This window comes from Artemia sp. Qi Xiang Cuo, chromosome 5 (assembly GCF_049724085.1).
Source record: "Artemia sp. Qi Xiang Cuo chromosome 5, ASM4972408v1, whole genome shotgun sequence".
Classification (NCBI taxonomy): domain Eukaryota; kingdom Metazoa; phylum Arthropoda; class Branchiopoda; order Anostraca; family Artemiidae; genus Artemia; species Artemia sp. Qi Xiang Cuo.
In genome coordinates this window covers 56,652,247-56,680,082 of record NC_142798.1, presented here as the reverse complement: position 1 = coordinate 56,680,082, position 27,836 = coordinate 56,652,247, and the positions used below count along the sequence as shown (strand labels likewise).

General features: G+C 37.6%; 1 protein-coding gene across 2 annotated transcripts in view; it reads left to right on the top strand.

The window, feature by feature from the left end:
• The first annotated feature begins 242 nt into the window (after positions 1-242).
• The window catches only part of RIOK2 (RIO kinase 2), a 102,324-nt gene continuing 74,730 nt past the window's right edge, over positions 243-27,836 (top strand). For both annotated transcript variants that reach the window (XM_089089752.1, XM_089089753.1), the window contains exons 1-3: positions 243-317; positions 23,161-23,302; positions 26,009-26,189. In XM_089089752.1, coding sequence (XP_088945878.1) covers positions 252-317; positions 23,161-23,302; positions 26,009-26,189 — 389 coding nt within the window. In that variant the 5' untranslated portion in view covers positions 243-251. The remainder of the gene's footprint in view (positions 318-23,160; positions 23,303-26,008; positions 26,190-27,836) is intronic.

Genomic DNA, 27,836 nt, shown 5'->3' with positions numbered 1-27,836 from the left:
GACAAAATTCAAAATACAAAACTACAATCGTGCGCAGACTCACAATCCCAATTGTCAGTGGAATAAACTTATCACTATCTTGACTGCTTGGGGACGGCATATATCTAAACAATGAATTTGAATTTGGAGGAAAATCCCTTGCCGAAAGCTGAGGAAATTTTTGAGTGCATATGTATATTTTTTATATTTTTCTTTGACAACATGATTTCTTGAAGAAACATTAATTAGCAGAGCATTTAAAACTAGAAAACATGGGCAGATTAGATGTTTCAAAACTTCAATATCTTAATAAAGAACACTTTAGACTTCTAACAGCAGTATGTTATCATTTTTCGTCGGGTGGATTGCTGCTTTTGAGCACTACCTCATTTCTTAGCTTATTTAATCAGACAAATAGTAAGACAAAGAAAAGGGTTGTTAGAAATATCCTACTTAGGCTACTCACCACTTAGCAATATATGCTTCTCTAATATCCTTTAGAATGACACTTCCCACGCTTTCAAAACATTTAAACTGTCAAGTATCAAATCAGGTAAAATTGTAGTTAGCAGCTTTTGTGAAAGAAACATTTTATGAAATTGTAATTAACCTACCCAAGCCTAGTCAGAGGCATAGGCTAGGTGCCCATAAGTTGAATTCCATAAAAATAAGGCAACATCATTCAGCCAGGGGGAGGGGGCAGGTGCCTTGGTCAATATCTACGAAATCATATTATTGAGTTAGGACAAAAGTGAATACACCATTCAATGCCTTTTTTTATGCTGATTACAAATATAATAAGAATTTCTATCGGAAATGAGTTTCACCCCCCCCCTCTCTCTGTCCCGGACGCTTGATGTTAGGTATCGCATATATAGGGGGGGGGGGCATCAATAAATTTCCAATATAAATGCTCATTATATTCACACAAAGCATAAAAAATTAGAAAAATAGATTTATATAAATATTAAAAAAACAATATGATTTTGTAGATATTGACCGGTGCCTCCCCCCCCTTATGGGTACCCATGGTCAGAGGGCAAACAGGATTTGACAAAGATCTATAGTTTACAAAATTGTTGGTAATTATGCTGTTTTCAACATAGTTTAGCTAGTCTAGGATAAAATTGAATACATTATTTGATGCCTTCCTTTATGCTTTTTATATTTTATAACTCAAGAATTGCTACTAGCCTAGGGGAAATTACATTTTGAATCTTAAAAGGGCTCAAAACATAACATAGTAACCAGGTTTAAAAATGAGTTAAAAATGGGTAGTGAGAAGAATTGCCATTTTTAGAATTGCCATATCATTACCACCTGCATTCTATTGGTAAGAAATTCCATTGTCTAGTTGACAACATCATCATGGATTGCAGAGAGTTTAGAATTTAGTCTCCTGTGACATACTTTATTGAACACTGGCTAGACCCAGTAATTTCATGTCAAGAGGAGATTCCTCATCATAAGTTTTTTGAAATGCTCTTATGTGTCAATGAGGTTAGTGCTAATTGATCAATTGGGATGAAATCCATCTTGATTAGCTGATAGGAGACTGTTGGTAGTTAAATGAACCATAATGGCTGATTTGAAAATACCTTCAAGTAGTTGCCCATTTGCTGATGTAAGACTAATTGGTCAATAATTGTTAGATTCATATATATTGCCCCCTTTATGTACAGGCATGATGTAAAAATCCTTCCATTCTTGCAGAACATATTAAGTACTTGGGGACTTTTGAAAAATTAGAGTGAGGGTTGAGACAACACTGCATATGTCTCATTTAGTGGGGTGGGGGGGGGGTACGTTATTTGGGTTAGTGTTCTTCAATCAGTTTTGGTAATATTAATGGGCATCAAACCTTTTAAAGTTTCATACCCCAAGGGGAGCTGGAATTGAAGCAGTATCAGGGACAGTAAATACCAAGATGAACTGCTCTAATATATTGGCTATATCCCATGAGTCACAGAATGTTGTGGCATTTAGTAGAAGTTGGGTGAAAAAATTTCTACCTGAGCTACCAGATGATGCACACCTCTAAGTTTCTTGGGGTTAGATTTTGTTGCAGCTGTTACTGATTCTTCATATTTTTTGGTGTTTTTTTCTAGTAAGACTTCTCAGTTTGTTATGTGCCTGATAATATTTTGTGTAATAATCTACCTGGTTGTGATTCTTTGTGTGCAGCTTCCAGTATTTCTTTTTTCTGTTCCTGGCCTTTTTGATTTCTTGTGATATATGACAGAGTTTTTGGTTTCCTTTCCAATTTACAAAAGAGTAATTTTCAATGGCCCCCATTGCTCCCAATAATATTCTGTTCATAGTTGACCATGACTCTTCTACATCCACACTTTCAGTAGAAGTCCAATGACATTGGGCCAATTCATGAAAAATTTGACTGTAATCAGTATGCACATTTTTGTAAATTCTAATCTATATGGGTACAGTCTAAAACTGCAACCTATGGCAATGTGATCACTTGTTCTGTATGATGGTAGGGGGACAGTATTTATTGTAGATTCTGGTCCTTTTTGTAGCAGAAGATCAAGTAACCAAGGGTTTTGACCTTCTCTGTATCTAGTTGGGAAGCTAACTGTCTGATACAGGCATTGATCAAATTGTCATTCCCAAAATGGTTTTATTGGACTGTTTTCTAAGAATCCAGATCCACTGACCCAATGAATGTACAGGAAATTTCACAGCCTTCAACCAGAGTTCAACCTGTTAACACCTATTCTAGTCCAGTAAATCTACTGAAAAAATTGATAATCTGGGACAAAATTGCAATATAAATGATTTTTTTACCATTTTGTTGAGAAAAAATTCTTTACAGCATACCAAAAGTCCCCAAGAATCCCCTTGGAAGAACAGAGAGAAAGGGGAAAACTCGAAATCTACAATCAGTAGTTTTTGATGCTGAGAATGACATTCCTGATGCTCTTGGGTCCAAGAAGATTGAGTATGAGTTTTTGTGTTGCTGTGTTATAAGTTGTTTCCCCACTTACAGAAAGAAATGAGGGGGGGGGGGGAATAAAGATCTTGTACAGTAGTCTACAAGACTTGTTTTCTGAGGTTTCCCAGTCCAAGAAGAATGAACATATTACTTTGATTGCTCTGTCATTAGCCTTTCCCTGCGTTTTCCAGTTACAAGGGGAAAAGAGGGGGAAATCAAGATATTGTCTAAAGAGAAAAGATAGTCAGACAGCTTTACAGAATTTGGAGAGGAGACAAAGGTCCATCAACTCTGTTTTAAACCCCTCTAACAGCGTTTTGATAAGACCTAATTTAAAAATTTGCACTAGCCCATCCCTTCAAAGCTTTCTCTAAAGCAGTGCTCACACACAGGTCACAAACTAATTTAATTCCACTTTACAACTGGTCATAAGGTTTAAAGTACATTCCCACATTGATCTAAAGTGGTTGTTAAGGTTGTAAAGTGAATTCAAACTTTAACAAAAATATGGAGCTTTCCTTGGCTTTGTTCAAATGTTTTATGTTGTGAGGCAGAGCAGAAATAGAAGGAAATAATTTGTGTTACTTGAAAAGTGTGACATGTCATATTTAAGATGCTGTCTGTATAGTTCCTAAGTTCTATTTTTACTTGTGAATCAGCAGTAAACCTTACGTACAACTGAAGATACTTTGCTTCCTCACTTTACATCCTATGTCTGAGTGCTGCTTAAATGGTCAAAATTCTTAACTGCACCTCCTGGCTTGAGGCTGATTAGAGGTGTTGAACTCACAAATCTTGTGGACAGATTCGCTTTGTGGGTTGTTTTCGTGCTGAAAACAGGGCTTAGGTTTGGGTTTTGCCACAAGTGTAACTAAAAGTGGCTTGTGCAAAAATATCCTTTTTTTTGCGTAATAAATTTTTGTTTGCAGTTTTCATATGACACCCTATTCATGGAGGAAGAAGATGAATGCTGCAAGCTCTGCAGCCACATCATCCATACTGGTGGTGAAAGCATCAGAATCACAAACAAAGAAGCTCTTTGGGTCAATGAGGCCAGTGTGCAATAGAGTGAACAGAAAATAAAAGTTAAAAACAGGGAAATATTACACAGCCAGTGCAGAAAAGACTAGTGCCGTCTGACGTCCACAGCTTGTCTCATCATAGGCAGCGCGCTAGCGCTGCCTATGTAAAGAACAATGTGGGCACAATGTTTTTTTTTTGTTCCTCCACCTGGGCACTTTGTATTGAAGGATTTGTCGTAGAAACTTTGAAAAGGGCTCATTCGATTGGAAATTGGATTGGCTAGTGCCTTTTTTAATAGTCAAAAGTGATTGGAAGGCAACTAGCCCCCCCCCCACGTCCATCATTCCCCCAAACACATCCAATTAATATTTTCAGATAGCCATTTTGTTCAGCATAGTTGATTTCCAGATCGAAAATAACTTTTTGAGGAGGACACTCCCCCACAACCCTCAGGGCAAGGGTTTTAAGTTATGCCCTGGGGGGCATACAAGGTTCTTATAGAAGGCATTGTTGTAAAAACTTCAGAAAAGGCTCATTCAATTGGAAATTCAAAGGGCTAGTGTGCTTTTTAATAGTCGAAAATGATTGGAGGGCAACTAGCCCCCCCCACGCCCGGCATTCCCTCAAACACATCCAATCAAAATTTTGAGATACCCATTTTGTTCAGCGTAGTTGATTTCCAGATAGAAAATATCTTTTTGAGGAGGACACTCCCCCACAAACCTTAGGACAAGGGTTTTAAGTTATTCTCTGGGGGCATATAAGGTTTTTATAGAAGGCTATGTCGTATAAACTTCAAAAAAGGTTCATTCGATTAGAAATTCAAAGGGATAGTGCCCTTTTTAATAGTCAAAAGTTATTGGAGGGCAAATAGCCCCCCCCCCCTGTGCCCTTCATTCCCCCAAACACATCCAATCAAAATTTTGAGACAGCCATTTTGTTCAGCATAGTTGATTTCCACATAGAAAATATCTGTTTAAGGAGGATACTCCCTCACAACCCTTGGGGCAAGGGTTTTAAGTTATGCCCTGGAGGGATATAAGGTATTTATAGAAGACGGTGTTGTAGAGAATTCAAAAAAGGCTCAGTTGATTTGAAATTCAAAGGGCTAGTACCCGTGTTAATAGTCGAAAGTGATTGGAGGGCAACAAGCCCCTCCCCCTGCACCCATCATTCCTCCAAACACATCAAATCAAAATTTTGAGATAGACATTTTGTTCAGCATAGTTGATTTCTAGATAGAAAATATGTTTTTAAGGAGAACACTCCCCTACAACCCTTGGGGCAACGGTTTTAAGTTATGCCCTGGGGGCATATAAGGTTTTTATAGAAGGCATTGTCATAAAAAACTTTAAGAAAGGCTCATTTGATTAGAAAGTCAAAGGGCTACTGCCCTTTTTAATAGTCGAATGTGATTGGAGGGCAACTAGCCCCCCCCCCCCCCACTCCCATCATTCCCCCAAACACATCCAATCAAAATTTTGAGATAACCATTTTGTTCAGCGTAGGTGATTTCCAGATGGAAAATATCTTTTTGAGGAGGACACTCCCCCACAACCCTTGGGGCAAGGGTTTTAAGTTGTGGCCTGGGGGCATATAAGGTTTTTATAGAAGGCGTTGTCATAGAAACTTCAAAAAAGGCTCATTTGATTGGAAATTCAAAGGGCTAGTGCCCTTTTTAATAGTTGAAAGTGATTGGACAGTAACTAACTCCCCTCTCAAACCCACCTTTTCATAGGCAGCGCGCTAGCGCTGCCTAAGTAAAGAACAATGTGGGCACAATGTGTTGTTTTTTGGGTTTTTTTTTCTCCAACCCGGGCACTTCCGTACAACCTGTATCAAAGGAGTCGTCATAGAAACTTCGAAAAGGGCTCACTTGATTGGAAATTGGAGTGGCTAGTGTCCTTTTTAATAGTCGAAAGTGATTGGAGGGCAACTAGCCCCCCCTCCCAACGCCCATCATTCCCCCAAACACATCCTATCAAAATTTTGAGATAACCATTTTGTTCAGTGTACTTGATTTCCAGATAGAAAATATGTTTTTGAGAAGGACACTCCCCCACAACCCTCAGGGCAAGGGTTTTAAGTTATGCCCTGGGGGCATATAAGGTTTGTATAGAAGGTGTTGTCATAGAAACTTCAAAACAGGCTCATTCGATTGGAAATTCAAGGGGCTAGTACCCATTTTAATAGAAGGAGCTGTTGTAGAAACTTCAAAAGGAGCTCATTTGATTGAAAATTCAAAGGGCTAGTGCCCTTTTTTATTTTCAACAGTGATTGGATGGCAACTAGTCCCCTCCCCCCAACGTCCAGCATTCACCCAAACACATACAATCAACATTTTGAGATAGTCATTTTTTTCAGCATAGTTGATTTCCATATAGAAAATATGTTTTTGAGGAGGACACTCCCCCACAACCCTCAGGGCAAGGGTTTTAAGTTACGCCCAGGGGCCATATAATGTTTTTATAGAAGGCGTTGTTGTAGAAACTTCAAAAAAGCTCATTCGATTGGAAATTCAATGGGTTAGTGCGCTTTTTAATAGTCAAAAGTGATTGGAGGGCAACTAGCCCCCCCCCCCGCCCAGCATTCCCCCAAACACATCCAATAAAAATTTTGAGATAGTCATTTTCTTCAGCGTAGTTGATTCACAGACAGAAAATATTTTTTTCAGGAGGACACTCCGTCAAAAACCTTAGGGCAAGGGTTTTAGTTATGTCCTGGGGGCATATAAGGTTTTTATAGAAAGCATTGTTGTATAAACGTCAGAGAAGAGTTCATTTAATTTGAAATTCAACGGGCTAGCGCCCTTCTTAATAGTAAAAAGTGATTAGTAATATTTTTTGTTGTTGTTGTTGTTTAGACCAGGGCACTTTGTATTGAAAGAGTTGTTGTGGGAACTTCGAAAGGGGCTCATTCGATTGAAAATAGAAAGGGCTGATGCCCTTTTCAATAGTCGAAAGTGATTGGAGGGCTACTAATCTCCCTTCCACTCCCACCCTCCCATTTCCCCATTATGTTTAAAAACTAAATGTTGCCTGAAGATTAAATCAAAATGCACTGTGATAATGCTAATTCCCAATAAGGCATCTCAGCAGTATCCCAAGAACGACTGAGGGTATTATGTTCAAACTTTCGAGGCTACTTGTGCTCCTAAAATTTAACCAAATCAAAATAGTGTAAGTGTATCAAAGCTATCAAAGAAAGTAAACAGATTTTTTTGCGAATGGTATCAAGTTTTCCGAATCAGGTCAACTAGAGGAAGTATGAAACTAAGTTAAACAGTACTATTTGTGTCCAGATTTTTAAAATGGTGTATGTTGTTAAAATTGCTGAAAATTTTTCTCCAGCATACAAATAGCAGGCGAAACTGTAAAGTCTTAAAAATCTAAAAGATTTAAAGTTTTATTTTCTTTTTCCCTGAAAACACTATGTCAATATAAAACGAACAGAAATTAAATAAAAAAACCTTTTCCACAAAATGAGTTTTTCAAAAAAAAGTAAAGAAGTCCATTAAACAAGAAATCAGCAAAAATAAAATAATCTACCAAGCTCGAAACTACCACAAATGAGCATCGATAAATAAATGAAACCCAAAACGAAAAGAAATTAAAATAAATAACCGATTTAAACTCAAAACGAGCAGAAATTAATATAAGTTGGGCACAAAACCCCTATGCCTTCCCAAGGCCAGATTAAAATTTGCACTTTCCTGAAAAAAATATAAATATTTTTACTTTTATAACATTAATAAATCAAATAATATTAACATTTTGATTACTAAATGTCAGTTTTTGTATATTAAACTGAAAATGCATATTCATTCGTATTTTTTCAGTAAAGTGCAAATTATGTTCTGGCCTTGTGAAGGCATAGGGGTTTTGTGCCCAACTTATGTTAATTTCTGCTCGTTTTGAGTTTGAATTGGTTATTTATTTTAATTTCTGTTCGTTTTGGGTTTCATTTATTTATTGATGCTGATTTATGGTAGTTTCGAGCTTGGTAGATTATTTTATTTTATTTTTGCTCACTTTTTGTTTAATGGAGTTCTTTACTTTTCTTTGAAAAACTTATTTTGTGGAAAAAGTTTGTTTAATTAATAAAAATAAAGAATGACATTTCCAGTTATACTGAAGTTTCTCTAAATAGATCCACTAGATTTAGTCAAGACACTGTGATGTGAAGTCAAACTGTATGTTTTGCAATATACTAAAGTTTCTCTAGGCAGATCCACTAGATCTAGTCAAGACGCATATGATGTGAAGTAAAACTTTATGTTTTGCAATACAAAGCTAGTCCTTCCGTCTGAGACAAAAAAGGCCAAAAATGATGATTAGCAAAAAGTGCCCACAATTGAAGTGAAAAATCGATTCTTCAGTGCTGTGATTCTAGGAAAAATGACGATTGGGCTAATCCTGTCCGCAGCAGGTTGAATTCTATAATATAGGATTTGCATGCAGCTGATGTAATGTATCATAAGGCATGCTACTCCAACTTCAAAACTCTTAAGAGAGATTCCAAAGTGGTACTCTAGTTCAAGTGATCTGGTGAACGCTGCTGGAAGTTTACAGGGGAGTATTTAATGATGCATTCATTAAAGCTGTTAATTATTTCGAAGAACTCAAAGATGAACAGTTTATAGTGAAACATATAGCAGAAAAGATGAGGCTTTTTCTTGGACCAGACCAGTCAAAATATACCACAAAGCATATAAAATGATTCCTTATTGAAACCTACAGCGACCGCATTGTTATAACTGACATGCACCAACAGATTGGTGTTGTGATTTTCTGACAAACAGCACATGAGATCTTTCGTGATTTTTACAGAACTCCACAGCCAAGTGAAGAAGACCAGCTGAAGTTCATGATAGAGACAGTGGCCAAAGTAATTAAGAATGACATTAAGTTAGTGCAACATACAGATTGCATACAGCTGATGCACTGTATCATAAGACATGCTACTCTAACTTCAAAACTCTTAACAGAGATTCCAAAGTGGTACTCTAGTTCAAGTGATCTGGTGAACGCTGCTGGAAGTTTACAGGAGAGTACAAATCGAGATGCATTCATTAAAGCTGTTAATTATTTCAGAGAACTCAAAGATGAACAGTTTACAGTGAGAGATATAGCAGGAAAGATGAGGCTTTTTCTTGGACCAGACCAGTCAGAATATACCACAAAGCATATAAACTGACTCCTTAATGAAACTTATAGCGACCGCATTGTTATAACTGACATAGACCAAAAGATTGGTGTTGTTATTTTGTCGACAAACAGGACATGAGATCCTTCGTGATTTTTACAGAACTCCACAGCCAAGTGAAGAACACCAGCTGAAGGTCAGGATAGAGACAGTGGCCAAAGTAAGTAGGAATGGCATTAAGTTAGTACAGCATAAAGACTCTGAATACCCGAGCCTGAGCAGTATAGAAGAAAAGGAAAAAGTTGTGAATTTCTCACCACCATCGCTGAGTCTCCTTCTTTCTCTGCTAATTGCGCGATCAGACAAGGACCTACTGGTAGGTTCAATCGGTTAAGCAATTATGCAGGCTTGCCGTCGATCTTTGCTCGATCCTTTACAAATATACCTTGGAGTTCAGCTACACCACCCATCTGGTTCACGTTTTCTCATCGACCAGCTGAATAGGCTAGGTTTTTCTACTTCTTACTCTGAAGTGCTTCGATTTGAGCGTTCTGCCACAGTAACTCATGGTACAGAGTTTCCGGGGATGACTTCTGGAACTTTCATCCAGTTCATTGGTGATAATGTCAACCACGACATTTGCACTATCGACGGAAAAGATGCTTTCCACGGGATGGGCATGCTAGCTGCTGCCACACCAAGGCTACCCAAATTTCCAATCATGATCCCAAGAGTAGTTGTAGACCTTGAAGTACTCCAGCAGGTTGGACAAGTTCCTTTCTTCTTCTACAGCAGAAGCCAACAGGAGAACAGTCTTGCATACAGACCCATCCCAACCATCACCTTCAATGACAAGATTGATGGCACTGACTTACTATGGCATGCAAGCTGGATACATGACGCAAAACGGTTCAGATGGAGCAGATTTATGCAAGCAATTTGCCATGGGTCGCACAAAGGCGCTTCATCAATTGTTTTCTGCCTATGATTGACTTAAAGCCCTCCGATCTTTCTTGTGTATACATGATCTTACGTTTTATCTCCGATAAAGCACGCCAGCACGGAATGGTACCAGTTGTTACTTTCGACCAGCCTTTGCACTGTCAACTTAATAGTGGCACATCAACTTAATCAAAAGATTGCTAGAATTCTCACTATATTCTTCTTGGGCAGGCTCTTCTTGGTTGCAACACGACGTTCCGTTTGTTTGGAATAGGAAAGAAGGCTGTTTTGCCATTCCTGAAAAGCCATGAAGAATTTAGGAATAATTGTGAAGCATTCCTAAATCCGCCCTCTATGAAGGAAGAAGTCCAGCAAGCCAGTGAAATCTTTTGCTGTGTTTCTACAAGGCTAAGAAGGGGGGGGGGGTCTCAGAAAAGCTAGGTACATGGTTTTTCTTGAAAAACTGAACAGCTCAAAGACATCAACTTTTGTGAACCCAGAGAGACTTCCACCAACTCCATCGACTGCGAAATTTCATTCTTATAGAGTCCTCTATCAGGCAATGGAATGGCGTAATGCTGCATCAGAACTCGACCCCAAAAACTGGTGTTGGTGATTACGTGACGGACGTCTCACTCCAATCAGGACAGACATCAGACCTGCTCCGCCTCATCTGCTAAGTGTGATTCGTTGTAGTTGCCGAAAAAAAGGATTGCCTTGCACACTTGCTTGCAAAGACTGCCAAGGGATTGCATGTTCCAATAAATGTTTTTGTTGATAATGATGAAGAAGACTATGTTTAGTAAAAATCTTTGATCTTATCCTTTTTAGTTAAATCAAAACTGTAATTATCTTTTGCAGTGATTACCGAAGTTACCTGATCTGTTTTCATTTTTTATATTTAGTTTTGTCTTATGTTTCCATTATATAGTCAAAGTAAATCTGCCCATGTACTCCGAAGGCCCGATGCATTGTCTCCCCTACGGGGAAAACACTGCAGAAAAGCAAGATACGAATCTAATACCATGTTTTTTTAAATCATCAAGTCAAAAAACCTTGGGGGCAACATTTTGACCAGCCATATCACACAACTCTCAAGGATACCGTTTTCCCCCTCCCCCACTAAAGGGAGAAATCAAACCAAGTCCAGCTTTAAAACAACACAACTTTCTTTTTTCGATTTCTCCATGCAGAGAAAGAGCAGATGTGAAGTTCGAGCGCACAATAAATCTGCCCCTGACTTTTTACAATTTGCCCCCTTTTCTCCTGTTTTTACCCTGTTCTGCTCAGGGGATTTTTTGGGACTTTTGATATGTTGCACAGGATTTTTTCCACAAGATGGTGTAAAAGTCTTTTATATTGCAATTTTGTCCCAGAGTTTGGTAGATTTACTGGACTATTTCGATTATGCCTTATTTCGATTCTGAATTGAATTTATCAAGTATTTTGGGCAATCGGTTGCATCAAGACTGGGCTGGGTAATTGTAGACAGAGAAAAGCCAAGACAAATTAAACTCAGTTAATTCAGTGACAAAGTCGATTAACTGCGACCTAACTTCCGGATTTTGTGACCAGCCATCAGGTGAATTGAACTTTTAAGTCTTTTATATTAATCAACCAAATGACTAAGAGAGTGTGTCCTGAGTGTAGATTAAGGGCAACAATCAATTGCCTGGTATTTAGTGCTTGTAACTTGTCTATTCATGAGCAATGTGCAGGGATAGAAGGTTCCCAGTGGAATGAGAACTGGTTATGTTTAGATTGTTCCTCAAAACAAAACAATATTAAAAATCAAGAACACACCACCCCTACTTCTTTGAAAGCTAGTGATACCCCATGATGCCAATAGTGAGAAATAAATTCTTCCTTAAAAGAAATATTTGATGATATCAGGTTGTCCCCCGCTCCCCTGCCTTGCCAAAGGGATGCTAAAGCTATCATTGCAGCCTAAAGTAAGTGTCAGACTAGTCCCCTACCAGTTTTAACCAGTGTTGCCAGACTGATTTTCTGCTAGGAACTGAAGATCCCAGTGCCCAGACGGATTATCAACTTATGTTAGCTACTATTTATGCCTCCTGCCAGACTGAAGACCTATTTAGTGCTAATTTTGAATCTAATTCTGAGCCTTCTAATGATACCTATTGCCAGACCGAAAATATTCTGTGTGGCAATTCTGAATCCGGCCCCCTATGTGGCATCTCCTTCCCCTGCCTCTTAGTGCTGAAGAAAAAACTCGAGTTCATAACCAACAAAATGTCTACTATCATCCATCTTAGGTGAAATATAATTAAGAACAAACTTGAGTCTGTGATTACAAATCAACAAATTGATAAGTTGAAACCAAATACAATTCAATTCAGAAGCAAAAATAACCCCAAACATATGAATATTAATGAAGCAAGTGTCAATTCAAAAATGAATTTAATTGGTGACCTAGTTCCAGAGGTCAGTGACATTTTAAATGTGAACTTAGTTAATATTCCAGATCCAGAGGTCAGTGACAACATGAGCATTATTAGTAACTCAGTTCCTGAAGTCAAATCAGGGAAGAATTCTTTGGCCTGCTGATTTCACCTGGCCAACAAGTGTATAAAAAAGAGTGATTGTACTTTTGTTCACCCATGTGTGTCTTTTTTAACTACTGGTCACTGTAACGACAACTATTGTTCACTTGCCCATTCCAAACCCTGCCATAAATTTCAAAGTGACCTTTGCTTTGAAACTAAGCGCATGTTATTAAATTTGAAAACAGGGGTTATCATGCTATATCCAGGCGCAGTAAAATTTTGATATGAAAATAGTTACAAGCTCTCAATCAACCCACAAGCAGAGTCCCCTTCATTCAATTAGTAGAAGTAGCTCATCAGTGCATACTCTTCCATTTTTATTCCAAATCCACCCTGCTCACTCAAAAAACTTCCGCCATTACCACTCAGCAAAAAAAACTACATTTTCCCAGCAAAATCCCTTCCCTCCTAATGATCCAGTTAACCCCTCCCAAGTTCATCCCCTTGAAAATATCACTGTCTTATATCCCTCCCATAACTTCCGCCATTACTACTCAGCAAAAAAAACTACATTTTCCCAGCAAAATCCCTTCCCTCCTAATGATCCAGTTAACCCCTCCCAAGTTGATCCCCTTGAAATTACCACCGTCGTATATCCCTCCCAATCCCTCTTAGCTCCAACTCACCCAGGAGTTCCTACTTCTCCATATCAAAGTCTCATATCATCAGCCCCAAGTTTCGTAGTCCCTACCCCCAAACTTATAAATACTGCTGAAAATAAATCCCTTAACCCCCAGCCCCAAACTGAAAAAATATATCATTATGTTAGCTGGTTCAAGTTTCCTAAGTTCCTACTTACCAATGCCAAGAGCCTAAACCTTGAAGAACTAACTGAACTCAAGGGTGTCACTGAAATTCAGAATATTAACGTCATAGCTGTAACAGAGGTTCAGGCACAAAACCCTGAATTCCTTAAAATAAATAATTACTCCCAGTTCATTAAGCTTTGCCCTTCTGACCACCCTCTCGGAAAAAAGAGGGAGGTATTTTGTTCTTTGCTCAAAATAACCTTCAGCTGAAACTCATTTCCACTCCTAACCTCTGAGTATGATGAAATCCTCTGGCTTAGTCTAAGACCAAAGGTTCACCCCTGTCCTTTTAATATAATAGTACCAGCAGTCTTATTATTCCCCAAACCAAAATAGCAACCAAAAACGTCAATTTACTCAGCAATTTGAGACTAGTGCTGACTTTGTTTTATCCAAGTATCCAAATGCTAGTATTTTTTTTACTAGGTGATGCAAATGACCTAAGATGGACTCTATTTGTACCTGTCTTAATATTAAACAATTAGTTAAAATTCTAACAACAAGAGGAAATCATTCCTTGATGTCATTTTCAAATTCATTTAATTCAAAAACAAGACATAGCTCTCGTGGGCAAAGCCCAAATATGATGTCTCTTAGTCATAATTAGCAAAATAAAGTTGTCTGATAAAACTTCGTCAGTATAAATAAACTAAAGGATAAACACCCTTGAGATTGAGAATAAAATTATCTGATAAAACTTCCGGCGGGAAAAAATAAACCGAACAATAAAAACACTAGAGATCATTGTAATACTTCACAAAGCTTTTACTGTAGCGCATGGTGTTACAGTGAACTGGGGTCAGTTTCGGAACATTCTCAGCCACTTCCTTGGGGGGACGAGATCTTATAGGGACAAAAGGTGGGGGAAGGAATGATTGGTAGATGGGATGTTGAAGGAGGGTGGGGTCAAATCTGGTATAATTTTCCTCGGCGGGAAGAAAGGGATTCAAGTTTAAATTCCTTGAGGTAAAAGGAGTAAGGTAGAGGGGAACCGCCATAAATGATTTGCAGTGATCTCTTCTGAACTCGTTCTATTTTATCGATTTCATCCTGGGTAAGGGCAAAGTGCCAAACCGGACAGGCATGTTCAACTAAGAGGCGGGTGAAAGTGTGAAATATTAGTTTCAGCTTGTCCTTAGGAACTCGAAATTTTTTCAGTGTTTTTAGTTTGGATTGCGCCGTTAGCTTTTTTTACAATTGTCATTGTATTCTTCCGCCGTGAGAGGTCAGAAGAAATCACCATACCAAGTAAAGTTATTTTATGAATTATTAGCTCGGAAGCAATAGGAGGTTCAAAAGACGGTTGAGTATGTATTCCGAAGAAAAGAAAATGTCGTGACTAAGCATTTGTCTTTATTCAGGACCATTTTTAGTTCAGCCGCCTCTGAGATAACTTGGTCAATGAAACCAGCAGCATTTCCCTTCGAATCCTTAGATACGATTTCCGTTAAGAACAAGTCGTCAATGTATTTCCATCTGTCCTCAAGTTCAGCAGCAATTTTATTTAGCATGAGGAGGAAGCCCAGCAGCCCGACCACAGTTCCTTGTGGAATTCCACAAAAACTGGCAGAGATGTGGAAAATTGGTCTTTATACTTCACAGTTTGCTCTCTATTTGTTAAAAAGCTCTTAATGATTTAAATAATAAAGCTGGGTATATTTTTTTTCTCCATTTTTTCTAAAAGGATTTTGTAATCATCAAGGTCAAATGGTTTTCTGAAATCAAATGCAATTAAACTTATCCATTTTCCAGGTTCATCCGGGTATTTTGAAATAAAATCAATTAAATTAACGAGGTAATGAACTGTCGAACACTTAGGGATGTTACCAAATTGCTTCCGATCAGTTACTTTCAAAAGATATTTTTTCAGCCATGCGCCAACAAAGCTTGCGTATATTCTGCTAAAAACTGACGTAACTGTGATCGGCCGGACACCAGAGAAATCATTAGCTCTCCTTTCTTTGGAATGGGAGTAATAAACCCTTTCTTCCATTTCTTTGGAAAATATCCTGTTTTTGTTATATTATTGAAAATTATCTGAAGGGGAAATGATAATTTTTTAGCAAATGCTTTAATGAGAGCAACTGGAATGTCAAAAGGGGCAACGGAAGTTCTTTTTAACGAAGAGAGTTTACGGATTATAAATGCCGATGAAATATCAGCAATTAAATTATCATCTGAAGGAGTAGTTAAACTTACTGGAGGATCCTCGGGTGGAAGAGGGGGGTAAGAATTGAAGCAAAATGGGCATTTAAATCATTCGCGGTTTTCTCTAGAGGCTCCTCCTTCATGAAGTCAACTGGCTGAGAACTTTTGCCAGTCAGACTTTTTACTTTACTGAAAAACTGCGACGGTTTGGACTCCAAAATATGGTCAACTTCATTCTCATAGTAATTTGCTTGTGCCTCTTTGATTTTCCATTTTATTTGGTTTGCCAACTGTTTTGCTTGGTTCTCTTGACTTTTTCGTATTAGGTGCAATTTATGTTTTATCAGTTGCTTTATTTTTGAATTTACATATGGTTTATCACTAGAACAGAATTTAGTCTGAGGTTCGGGAAAGCACTCGAGAAATTTTGAATTTAAGTTATTATGGAATTCTTCTACTTGGGAATCCAATTCTTTATCTGGAAAGACGGTGAGCCAATTATCTCCCGTCATTCAGTCACTTAAGTGCAGCAGACCATGGCCAGTAATTGGCCTTAAATTAACTTTGGTTACTGAATATTTAATTTTTACAAGGGGTTCCACTGTAACATATAATGATAACTTCCACCAAGTGGTCCTAGTTTACTGGGATTCTGGTAATATTCCGAAACAAACAACAATAATACGAAGAACAAAAGGGAAATCTTTTTGCAAGACAGTGGAGATAATTTGATAGAATATTTTGGCCCTATGTCCAAGGGCCGTCCTCAGGAAGACAAAAATATATGAAAGAAAAAAGACTCACAACAACATGCGACCAATAAAACCAAAAAGTAAAAATATTTCAAAGCAGTCCTAACATCCTTACTTAAGCGAAGTTCAACCAGGACTGATAAAAAGTAAGTTAAAACAAGACGATTCAATGAGATGAAAGAAAAATAAATTAAAAACACATTCTTATTGCTAATCCAGCCTTTTTGGCAGCTAACCTCAAAGGTCTTTTTGTGACCGGCTCTGTGTTAATGTCTATCGGTTTTTTAAAATATTTTGTAAGATCATTTTTAATTAAATTTGTGTAAAGAGCATTTAGTGTATATTCCCCCAAGTCCCGATTTAAGGAAATATTATTATTAATCTTAAGTTTGATTTCAATTGATTCTCGGACTACCTGCTTTATGCCTAGGTCATTGCTAATAAGGGCGGATTCATCAAAAAGTATATTGTGGTTAGGATTTTCAAAAATATGGCTGCCTAATGCAGAATCAGATGAAACAGTGGAAATATTAGAATTTAGAGCTTTGACAATATCATCTTTATGCTGTTGTATGCGCTTTTCTAAATTCTGGTGTGTTCTACCTATATAATATTTGCCACAATCGCATGTTATTTGATAGACCCCTCTTTTGCGAGTAACTTGGGGTTTTATCTTTACCAGAATTTAGAGAATTTATGATTCTGAAATTATTGGTAAAAACTACATACAGATTGTTTTGTGTGCAAACTGTTTTAAGATTTGTAGTGATTTTTGGGATATAGGGGAGGTAAATTATGTTTCAGGGCTTGTCAGACATCTCACTTGGTAAAATAGTGTAATTAACTGTAGACTGAAAATATAGTCCCGTAAAATTAATGATATTTTACCAAGTAAGATGTCTGACAAGCCCTTAAACATAATTTACCTCCCCTATACCCCAAAAATCACTACAAATCTTAAAAAAGTTTGCACAAAAAATAATCTGTATGTAGTATTCACAAATAATTTTAGAATCATAAATTTTCTAAATTCTGGTAAATATAAAACCCCATTTACATGCCATGGAGGTGTCTATTAAATACCATATGATATTGGCAAATACTATGTAGGTAGAACACACCAGAACTTATAGAAAAATATACAACAGCATAAAAATGATATAGTCAAAGCTCTAAATTCTAATATTTACACCGTTTCTGCATTAGGCAGCCATATTTTTGAAAATCCTAACCACAATATACTTTTTGATGAATCCGCCCTTATTAGCAATGACCTAGGCATAAAGCAGGTAGTCCGAGAATCAATTGAAATCAAACTTAAGATTAATAATAATATTTCCTTAAATCGGGACTTGGGGGAATATACACTAAATGCTCTTTACACAAATTTAATTAAAAATGATCTTACAAAATATTTTAAAAAACCGATAGACATTAACACAGAGCCGGTCACAAAAAGACCTTTGAGGTTAGCTGCCAAAAAGCCTGGATTATCAATAAGAACGTGTTTTTAATTTATTTTTCTTTCATCTCATTGAATCGCCTTGTTTTACCTTACTTTTTATCAGTCCTGGTTGAACTTCGCTGAAGTAAGGGTGCTAGGACTGCTTTGAAATTTTCACTTTTTTTGTTTCATTGGTCGCATGTTGTTGTGAGTCTTTTTTCTTTTATATATTTTTGTCTTGCTGAGGACGGCCCTTGGACATAGGGCCAAAATATTCATTCAAATTATCTCCACTGTCTTGCAAAAAGATTTCCCTTTTGTTCTTCGTATTATTGTTGTTTGTTATGGAAAGGCAGTGTGGTCTTCGTCGCTATTTTAATATTCCGAAAGATTTGTCAGGATTACATCCAGAGAAGTATTCCCCTTAGTTGTTGGGAAATCGACTAGAGTTTTAAGGTTAAGTGACCTGGCCAGCGATTTTCTATCGAGTTCGTTAGTATCTCCTAGCATTACTACTCCAAAATATGGGTGAGTTTTCTGGAAGTAATCTGTCGATTCCTGCAGCTTCTCCCAAAAAGCTTTTCTTGCTGCAGCTGGCTGACCAGGTGAATAATAGAAAACGCACACTGCTATGGCAGAGAGCGGCCTATGGAGTCGCTTAGGTTGGGCTTTTTACCAAAAAAATTCATAATTATAATCAAGAAAAGGTATATTTAAAAACAGAGGTTTAAAATATTCGTGCACGAGTGTCATACTTCCTCCTCCTTTTTTCCCAAGAGGATGGTCATCAGGCCGAAGTTCAATAAAAGAAGAAAAGTTAGGAACCCTCAATAAATTAAGATCTTGCCGGTGGACCTCGGAAACACAGATAACGGAAGAGCCAAGCATTTGAGCCGTAGTCTGAAGTTCAGTAAATTTCTCTAGATTTAAACTTTCGGCGTTGCTGTAAAGGAAAGAAGGAAATACGTAACGTTTGTCGTGAAACTCCCGGGAAAAAGGTTTATTTTGGAATTTCTTGCCCCCTATCGCGACTGGGGCAGCAACAGGATTATTTAAACTTGAGTCACCAACAATTTCCTCATTCTGCAGGGAAAGGGGTAAAGGGGAGGGGGAATAGAATAAGGACGGGGCTGGTTGTTGATTGGCTGTTGATGAAAATGGATCGGTGGGGGAGGAGGAGGGAGGGGGTCTAAGAGGCTTCTGATATGTGTCATAGGAGGGGTGGTGTACTGAAAAGGGTTGCTGGATTCCCCAGGAAGGTGGACCTGCGTTTGAACCCAAGAGTGTCCCCTCTTTTCTAGACCCAAAGATGGTTTGTTTTGGATTTTCTGTTGTTTGCGTCGTCGAAGGTGGGCATTTTTTGATGAGCTTGGGTCAATACGGTTAAAATGCGCTAGTCTACAATTTTCATCTAAGCATCTAAAACGAGGGCACATATGATCAAGGACATATTCAATACTACTACATGACTTGGCAAGGAAACTAGAACATGGATGTAGGAACCGGCAGTGAATACCAAATTTACATGCTCCTTCTTCGAAAAATTTACACACCCCTTTTAACTTGGGCTGTTCAGGGCAAGTTCGAACTGTATTTTTGTTTATCGGAGTCACTTTATTTTCATGAGCAAATTTGCAACTAGCTCCCCTCTTGCAAAAACCATTCCGAAAGAACCAACACTCTCTTTTACATGGTGGCTTGATTATTTTCTCGAAAATGATATGTAAGTCCTCTTCCTGTAACTTGTCAATCGGAATCACATTATTCTCATCACTTGCGGCTATGTCAGTATTATTATTCACCGCACTTGGAAGGGGCATATCCGATTTAACTGACGCCACACTTACAACCTTCATTTTGCGTTGGTTATTTTGGGTGGCTGGCTAGGTACCAAGTTCGTGGATGCTTGGGATTTGATCCAGTGGAAACTAGTTTTCAAACTGATTTATATGCATCTTTAGAGAATCGATTGTTGTTTTTTTTTTTCGTAGACTAAGATGTCCAGATTAAGGCATTCTTGCATACCAATCGCAAGCTTTTCAGAAACAGACTTGACTTCATTGTCAAGCTTATCGATAACAGAATCACAGGCTGAAAGTTCATTCTCAAGGGTAGAGCATTTATTTCTTACCGGAGAAATTTCTCGTATTATATTCTCCACAATCGACATAGGGAGTTTTCTGTTTTATGCTGGGCCTAGTTATTGTCTTTGCTTGGGGATTGGAGGACCTGGGAGTAACTATAGGCGTGTTTTTTGCAACAGATCTAGGGCTTACTTTTTGCGTAACTTTGCCACAAAGTTTTTCATCACTTGTAATCAAAGGGGAAGTTCCTCATATTGCCTGGGTAATGAAATTTAAGCGCCGAAACCCATTTAGGCAATGAGTTTTCATCTGATGAGCCCCTATATGTGGTGATCACCTTAGGAATATAATGTTTTTGTAGATTTAAGGTGCTATAGCTTGGTTTCGGAACATTGACGTATACTTATTGGTGTTGATTTTTGCTCTATTTTGGACTTGATTTTCGGATTGTCGAATTGGATATACTGTTTTGTCCTGGGGAACTGGATGGATGAGTAGGGTCTAGACCTTGTTCAAGTGCTCATTTACTTCAGTTACTAAAGTAGGAAGACAGTTTTTTTTTTTTTTTATTTTTTATTTTTTTTTTTTTTTTTTTTTAGCCAAGTAATTACCGTAATACATTATAGATATTGCTGACACACCTTGTGACCACCAGTATGCACATAGTGTCTTTTGATTTTGTTCAACATTTCCTCGAAGTAGTTACAAGTAGATGTAGTCACAATCACAGTTTGTCATAGTTGTAGTTGCAGCCACAGTAGCAGTGGTAGTGGCCCTGAAAGTATCAAGTTTATATCCTTAGCTTTTTCTTAAATATTGCAGATTCCCTTTTTCAATAGGTTGGGTGCATAGGCCTATAGTGTCTTTGGTTTAATTTAGTAGCCTATCCCCGTCAACATAACTCTGAGGTTTCACTTTAACACCCTTAGCTTTTTTGAACACACCCAAGATCAAATAGTCTCCCTTTTCGGTAGATAAATCCTGTAGGAAACAATGGGCAAAGTGTATAATTTACAACTTTTGCCTTGGCGGCTGTGAAGGGCTTGGTATCCTTAGAAGCGTAGTTATTAGACCTATTGACTATTTTGGACAAAATGTTTGTTTCAAAATTTTGATCAGTATTGGAGAGGGGCTCTAAAAAGGGTAAATGGGGACAGTCTGGGTGTATTCTGTTCACTTTTCAACATCCTCCCAAACATGTTGATTGCCCTCCAATCCCTTTCGACTATTAAAAGGGCTCAATACGTTGCATTTTCTGATCGAATGAGCCCCTTTTGAAGTTTCCATGACAACTTCTATACGAAATGCCCTGGTCTAAAACCAAAAAAGGGGATGCTGCCCACCGATCACTTTGACTCTTAAAAAGGACACTAGAACTTCTGATTAGTCCAATAAGCCCTCTCCAAAGCCTATACGACCCCCATTTCTATAAAAAACTTTATATGCCCGTAGGGCAAAAACCCTTGCCCTGAGGGCTGTTTGTGTGTGGGGAGGGGGTTGTCATGCTCAAAGACATAATTCTCGTACCTTTTAACTATGCTGAACAAAATGGCTATCTCAAAATTTTGATTGGATGTGTTTGAGGGAATGATGGGCGTGGGGTGGGGGGCTGTTTTCCTGCCAATTACTTTCGACTGTTAAAAAGGGCACTAGCCCTTTCAATTTCCAATCGAATGAACCCCTTTCCACGTTTCTATGACAAATCCTTCTGTACGAAGTCATAAAAAAAAAACAAATAGTACATTGTGCCCACATTCCTCTCTACTTAGGCAGCGCTAGTATGCGGCCTATGAAACTGTTATTTTACTCTGGAAATTGATTATGATGACATTTCTAAGTAATGAAGTAATAGGTATTATCCAGAATACTGACTGTGAGCTAAACGGTATTAGTTTTATTTGTCCAATCGTTTATCAAACAGTCTTTGGTAACAAATTGTAAGTAAGGAACAACTCAGCCCAATAGGGACCAAAACTCTAAAATACGGAATTTTGATAACAATAGGTACATCACAAGAATTGTCTTCTTATTGTGTTGACTCTAAAGATAAAAAATTCATTGTCATGCTCAAAGACATTATTCTCGGACCTTTCTACTATGCTGAACAAAATGGCTATCTCAAAGTTTTGATTGGGTATATTTGGGGAAATGGTGGGCATGGGGGAGGGGGCGTTTTCCCTCCGATTACATTCGACTGTTCAAAAAGGCACTAGTCCTTTCAATTTCCAATCGAATGAGCCCTTTTTGAAGTTTCTATAACAACTCCTTCTGTACAAAGTCATAAAAAAAATAAATAGTACATTGTACCCCCATCACTCTTTACTTAGAGCAATGTGCTACCCATCAATTGCTACGAGCCTGAGAAAATTTGCCCGATTTTCGAAAAAGGGGGAAACACCCCCCAAAATACAAGCGATCTTAATTAAAATCGCACCATCAGATTCAGCGTCAAGATAAATGTCTATATTAACCTTTTATCTTGTATGGACTACGTTACTTTTTATAAAGGAATGTGCCACCCTGCAGCAATACCATACATTTTCTGCTCTGGGAAGCTGAATATATAGGTCTTTTTGATACTTTTAAATCGACTCTCGAACATAGAAAGGCAGTGTGGTCTTGGAAAAAATACCTCATTTAGGTATTACGTCGAAAATAATTCGATTGTCTTTAGCAGAATTCTTAATTAATAGCAAATCGGTCCTCTTTGTGGCAAAATCATAGATTAGTGCCACAAAATGGTAAATACGCCGCTTTCCTGTGGCACAATCTTTCTTAATTTTCATCCGAATGGCTCCCCTCTTAACCTTCTAGGACCATTGGCTTGATACCATTTGCTCCTGAGAAAAAAGCAAAACACATCCGTGATCTTTCTTCTGGGCAAAAATACAAAATTCTGTACTTATGTAGATATAAGCGTGAAAGCTTGAAGTATATATTAGGAAATTCTTGTACAATTTTTAGAAGACATTAGAAGAATTGTATTTGCATAGGAAATGTAATATAAAGAAATTATTGGTACAATTATGACAGTTTTCAAGCCATGGTGCTGCAAAGAAGTTTGTACTTCTCACAAGAAAGTATTGTTTTCTTATTTTTCCTTCCTGAACTTAAACATATTAGGACAAATGTTAACTAAAATTAAATGATGATAAAGAATACAAGGTTAAAAAAACCTTGTTGAAAAACATTGTTGAAAACAAACTTTAAATTGACATACTTTATCTATTACCTCCATAATAACAAGTTGCATTGTGTGAACCAGACTCTAGGAGTTGAGTGATTCAATTTTAATTTGTGTTGTTTTACAATTTCAGGTAGAAATGGGGATGAAAAACCATGAACTTGTCCCTGGTCCGCTTGTATCAGCGATTGCAGGATTAAAACATGGTGGATCATCGAAAGTTTTAAGAGAATTGGCTAAACACAGACTTGTGTGTTATGAAGGAGGAAAACACTGTATGTTTCTTTTTAATACCATTTTTCTCTGTGTGTGTTTTATAAGATTGTGAATTTGGTACACTAGACTCTAAACTACATAAAACCGTAGAATTGTAGGAGATCCGACAGTAACTCCTACCAGAATTTTAGAAATTTCAGAATATAGGTCTTTTGTAAAGTATTTTGACATGACCACGTCTGTCAGGTTAAACGTATGGTTACTTAATATTCTCAGTTTCTTGTAATCTGAGGCTTTATGGATGTAGCTCTGCTGCTGAGACATTTCATTTAAAGCTCATATACATTCCAGTGAATCTTAGGATTAAACTAAAAAATCACGACAGTTGATTTTGGTATCCTTCAAACCAGAAACATACCTTCGCAACATATACGAATCAGCCAAAAGAGGTGGGGTGTAAGTTACCACTTTCGTCTTTTCTTATTAAATAGTGATTTCTTTAAGACAAATTTATCTGCGAGCTTAGAGAGTAAGGATAAGGCAACTCTGATTAGATCATAACTATGCACTCTGTTTCTGTTTTAGAAACACAGATTCCAGCATTCCCTGCCCCTTGCTGAAGAATTAAGTCCTAATATAAGCTTAAGAATAATATTGCACAAAGTTTAGTCCATGCAGATAGAATTCAGCCTCATATCTGCAGTGTCAGCTGCGATGGATAGGAGTTAGACAACTAGCAAAGACATGTATATAGTGTAAATAGCTCCAACATAGATAAAACTTTAAATGAGTGACCAAAAATTGTAAATGGTCTTTCTCCCTGGACTTTATCAAATGTTAGTGCTAGTTTTGCTAGTACACAATTTGAGCATACTTCTTATATTGTCCGATAAGAACACATCACCTGTTAATCTTTTTCTGAAAAATGATCAAAATCCTTGTCCGATATTAGACTTTGTGGGAAGATTAGTGGACTTAGTATTGTTTTTAACAATATTGACTGTTTAACTTCAAAGTTTCAAGAAATAAAGCATGTTATTACATCAAGGGCTTCAGACATCTACGACTTATGTGAAGTGAAACCAAAAAAGACTAATAAGGTGTGCCTTCTGTATCACCTCAAAACAAAACAAATACATAGCTCCTGTCTACCTTGTCCCCTAGAACGTGGTATGCTTACTATATCACATCTGCACATTAGTGACTGTAATTGGCTTGAGAGTGTCCAAAGAAGAGCCACCAAAATGCTAACACACCCAAAAACCATAAACTGTGTAGATTGCTTAAAAGGACTCGGGCTGCTAATTTTAAGTTCCAGATAAATCAAGATAATGTGGTTTGGGTTTTTAAAATCTTGAGCTCTTCAAACCTTCCACTCCTGTTCCTCCCCTTTAACATTACTATGGTTTGACATCACTTCAAGAAGTTTTGATAGCAAATCAGCTCTAAAAGAGCTTGCCATGATTCCTTCTCAATTTGCCCAACGTTGCCATGGAAGAGGCTGGTTTATCTCTATCTACAGACACAAATAAGGAGTTCAAGATTGGGGTTGACAAACAATTGGCTGCTAAAAAATCAGAATCTTGCCTTAGGTACAGAAAAGTCTGCAGAAAATGATGGCTAATTTGTAAAACTCCCAATAGTCTTTCACCAGCTAGGATATCGATAATTTTTAGCATACAATTTGAATGCTTTCAAAGACTGAAGAAAAAAAGAAATATTTTTTTGTGACTGGGGTCAAAGGGGGGCCAAGAACAAATTGAAATCCAGAATTTAGCAAGAGAACACCGCTTGCTTTTGTGCATATCCATAAATGCTTATGTTTATGTCATATGGAAGGTCCATTCAGAGGCTGTTAACGTCAGTTAGCAAAAACATTTTCTTTGGTGAATATTTTTTTTCTACGATGGACAATTTAGATAATACGTGAAAAAATAACATTTGTGGAAGTTTTGTTGCACTACTTATTTGCAAAGAAAATCACGGGCGAAAGTCATCGTTTGTTTGTAGAAGTTGGAAGGTGTTTTTCTCGAATGAAATGCTAATCAAATGGCAGAATCGAAAAGGTTTTTGTATCGTAATGTGATTGGCAATGAAAAGCGGATCCACTACGATAACCCAAAGCATTAAATAGCATATGTCAAGTCCAGCCTATTCGTATCATTGACCTCCAAGCCGAATATTCATGGATTTAAGATCATGCCATGCATTTAGTCGGATCAGAAGGTTTTGATTTACTATCAGCGGCTCCGACCAAACGAAGCAGTAACAGGGACGCTTCGGACTGCAATTACTACGTATGAGCTGAGCATTGTAAGAACAACGGCTAGAAACCGTCGAAGGGCGCGACAAGTTGTCAGGAAATGGGCAAAAGATATGGCTCCCGACGGCCAATATTTTGAATTATCCATTTGTAATAATGTCATTATCCGTTTGTAATTCATGAAGAGGTTGCAGTTTTATTAAATTCTAGGCCTTTCTCTAAAAAAATTTCTCTAACGGATAGTAAAAAGTCAAGGAGATCTCTTTAAACTCCCTCCAACCCTTCACTTAACAAATTTGTTGTACATTAGGTTTGACAGAAACCACCTACCAAATTACAATTCTCCCCTTTTCCAGAAACATATAACTGTACGCTTATGAAAATATTTCATTTGTAATTTTTGTTTGCCGTTATCGTATGATGTTTCTCGTTTCGCCATACCAGTGCTGATAATTATACATGGAGGACCGTCTATACGGCTACTATATGAGTCTCTTTTTAGATGATGGATATAGACTCACCAACTTGGGGTATGACTACTTAGCTTTGAAATCTTTGGTTTCACGTGGTGTGATCGGATCTTTCGGACGTCAAATTGGGGTTGGAAAAGAATCAGATATTTATTTAGCTGGAGATGAGGTGGCTGAAAAAGCAAAGCGCTGTTACGTCATAAAAATCCATAGGTAAGTTTGTGTACTCTATTACAATTACTTTATGTGTTTCTTTTTGTTTCAATTATTTGATGAGTGTAGGTTAGCAAGCAATGAGCTGGCTTCATGAAAGAGCCAACTTTTTCTATGCAATTTCAAAATTCTCTTCTGTTTACATAGAAATGGTTCTGTACTGTGGTAAAGAAATTCTATACTGTTTTATACTGTGGTAAAGAAAGGGTTAAAATGTGTAAAGTCACATAGTTTTTGCTTACAGGAAAATAAAATTCGTTTATCTCACTACTTTTGAAGTCTTATTTATGTTTATTACTATGCTTTACGGCTACGCATTTACTATTATTTTTTTTATCTTCTGCCATAATATAGTTTTAATCTGGCATAATATATAAAGAGGAAAGAAAAAAAGAACGTGAAAAGTTCTTAGAATTGTGAATTTTAGTTACTCTGCGCGGAAAAAAAAAAAACATTACTTTAGTCAGTCTTAAAGTTTGTACTCCCTGTGAAAAAGTCAATTTTGCGACAAATCTACATCAGTAAATTGCATCGAAAATGGTAAGTTGCCCAGCGAAGACCGAGTAACTGCGAAAATGATTGAAGCACTTGTTCGGATTTGCCTCATTTTCTTGACAGCATTATCTGAAATAATCTCGATGACAGCCTAAGCACCTTCCTACTGGAAAAAGTACCATTGTTAAGATTTTCGAGAAAGGTGATGCATCCCTTCCAAGCAACTGGGGAGGACATGTGCCTGATTTCAATACTGTCACACATTTTATTGAAAAAAATCAGTTCACAACTCTACAGACACTTCGTGGCAAGCAACATGGCCTCAGACCGAACCGTAATATGTCCGGCCTTGACATTTACTTTACAGTTAATGACTGATGGAAACAGAGAGTGCCGATCAAGTTGTTCGTAAGAAGGTATTTGACGCACTGAATTGCCAGAGTCTGTGGAAGATCCTACTACACGGAACTCCCAAAAATATAGTTTTATTGATCATTGCACTCTATGAAGATAGCGAGTGCTATGTAAAGATACCAGATAGCCAAACGCGTTTCTTCCTGTCCCTTCAGGAGTTAAACAAGGTTGCGTCCTATCGCCGCTACTCTTTGTAATCGTCACTGGCTACATACCACGCAGTACCACCACTGACGGCATCAGCACCCAGCTGAATTCAGAAGTACACCTCAGTGATAAAGATTTCGCTGACGATATTGCCGTCCTAAAATCATGCAAGCAATGGCTTCAAGAATTCTTAGACCAAGCGAGAGAGAAAGGAAATCCAATCGGGCTAAAAATAAATACTGATAAAATGAAATGCATGGCCATCACAGTCTCACCACTGAGCATCACATGTGGAGAGCAACATATAGAGCTTGTTGTTCATTTGAAATACCTTGGAAGCATCGACTACATAAGAATTACTCACAGGAATTGGTCAAACTAAAGGAGTCTTCAATAGACTATGGAAAGTTTGGTGGTCGCAAAGCTTCTCTCTACGGCTGAAACTGCTACATTTTAATAGCAATATTATAGTAGTTCTACTATACACAGCTGAAACCTGGCACCTGAACCAGGAACAAGAGAGCAGAATGTTTGCTTTCAATAATTCTTATCTAAGAAGAATCCTCAACATCCACTCTGTGCCGAGGACAA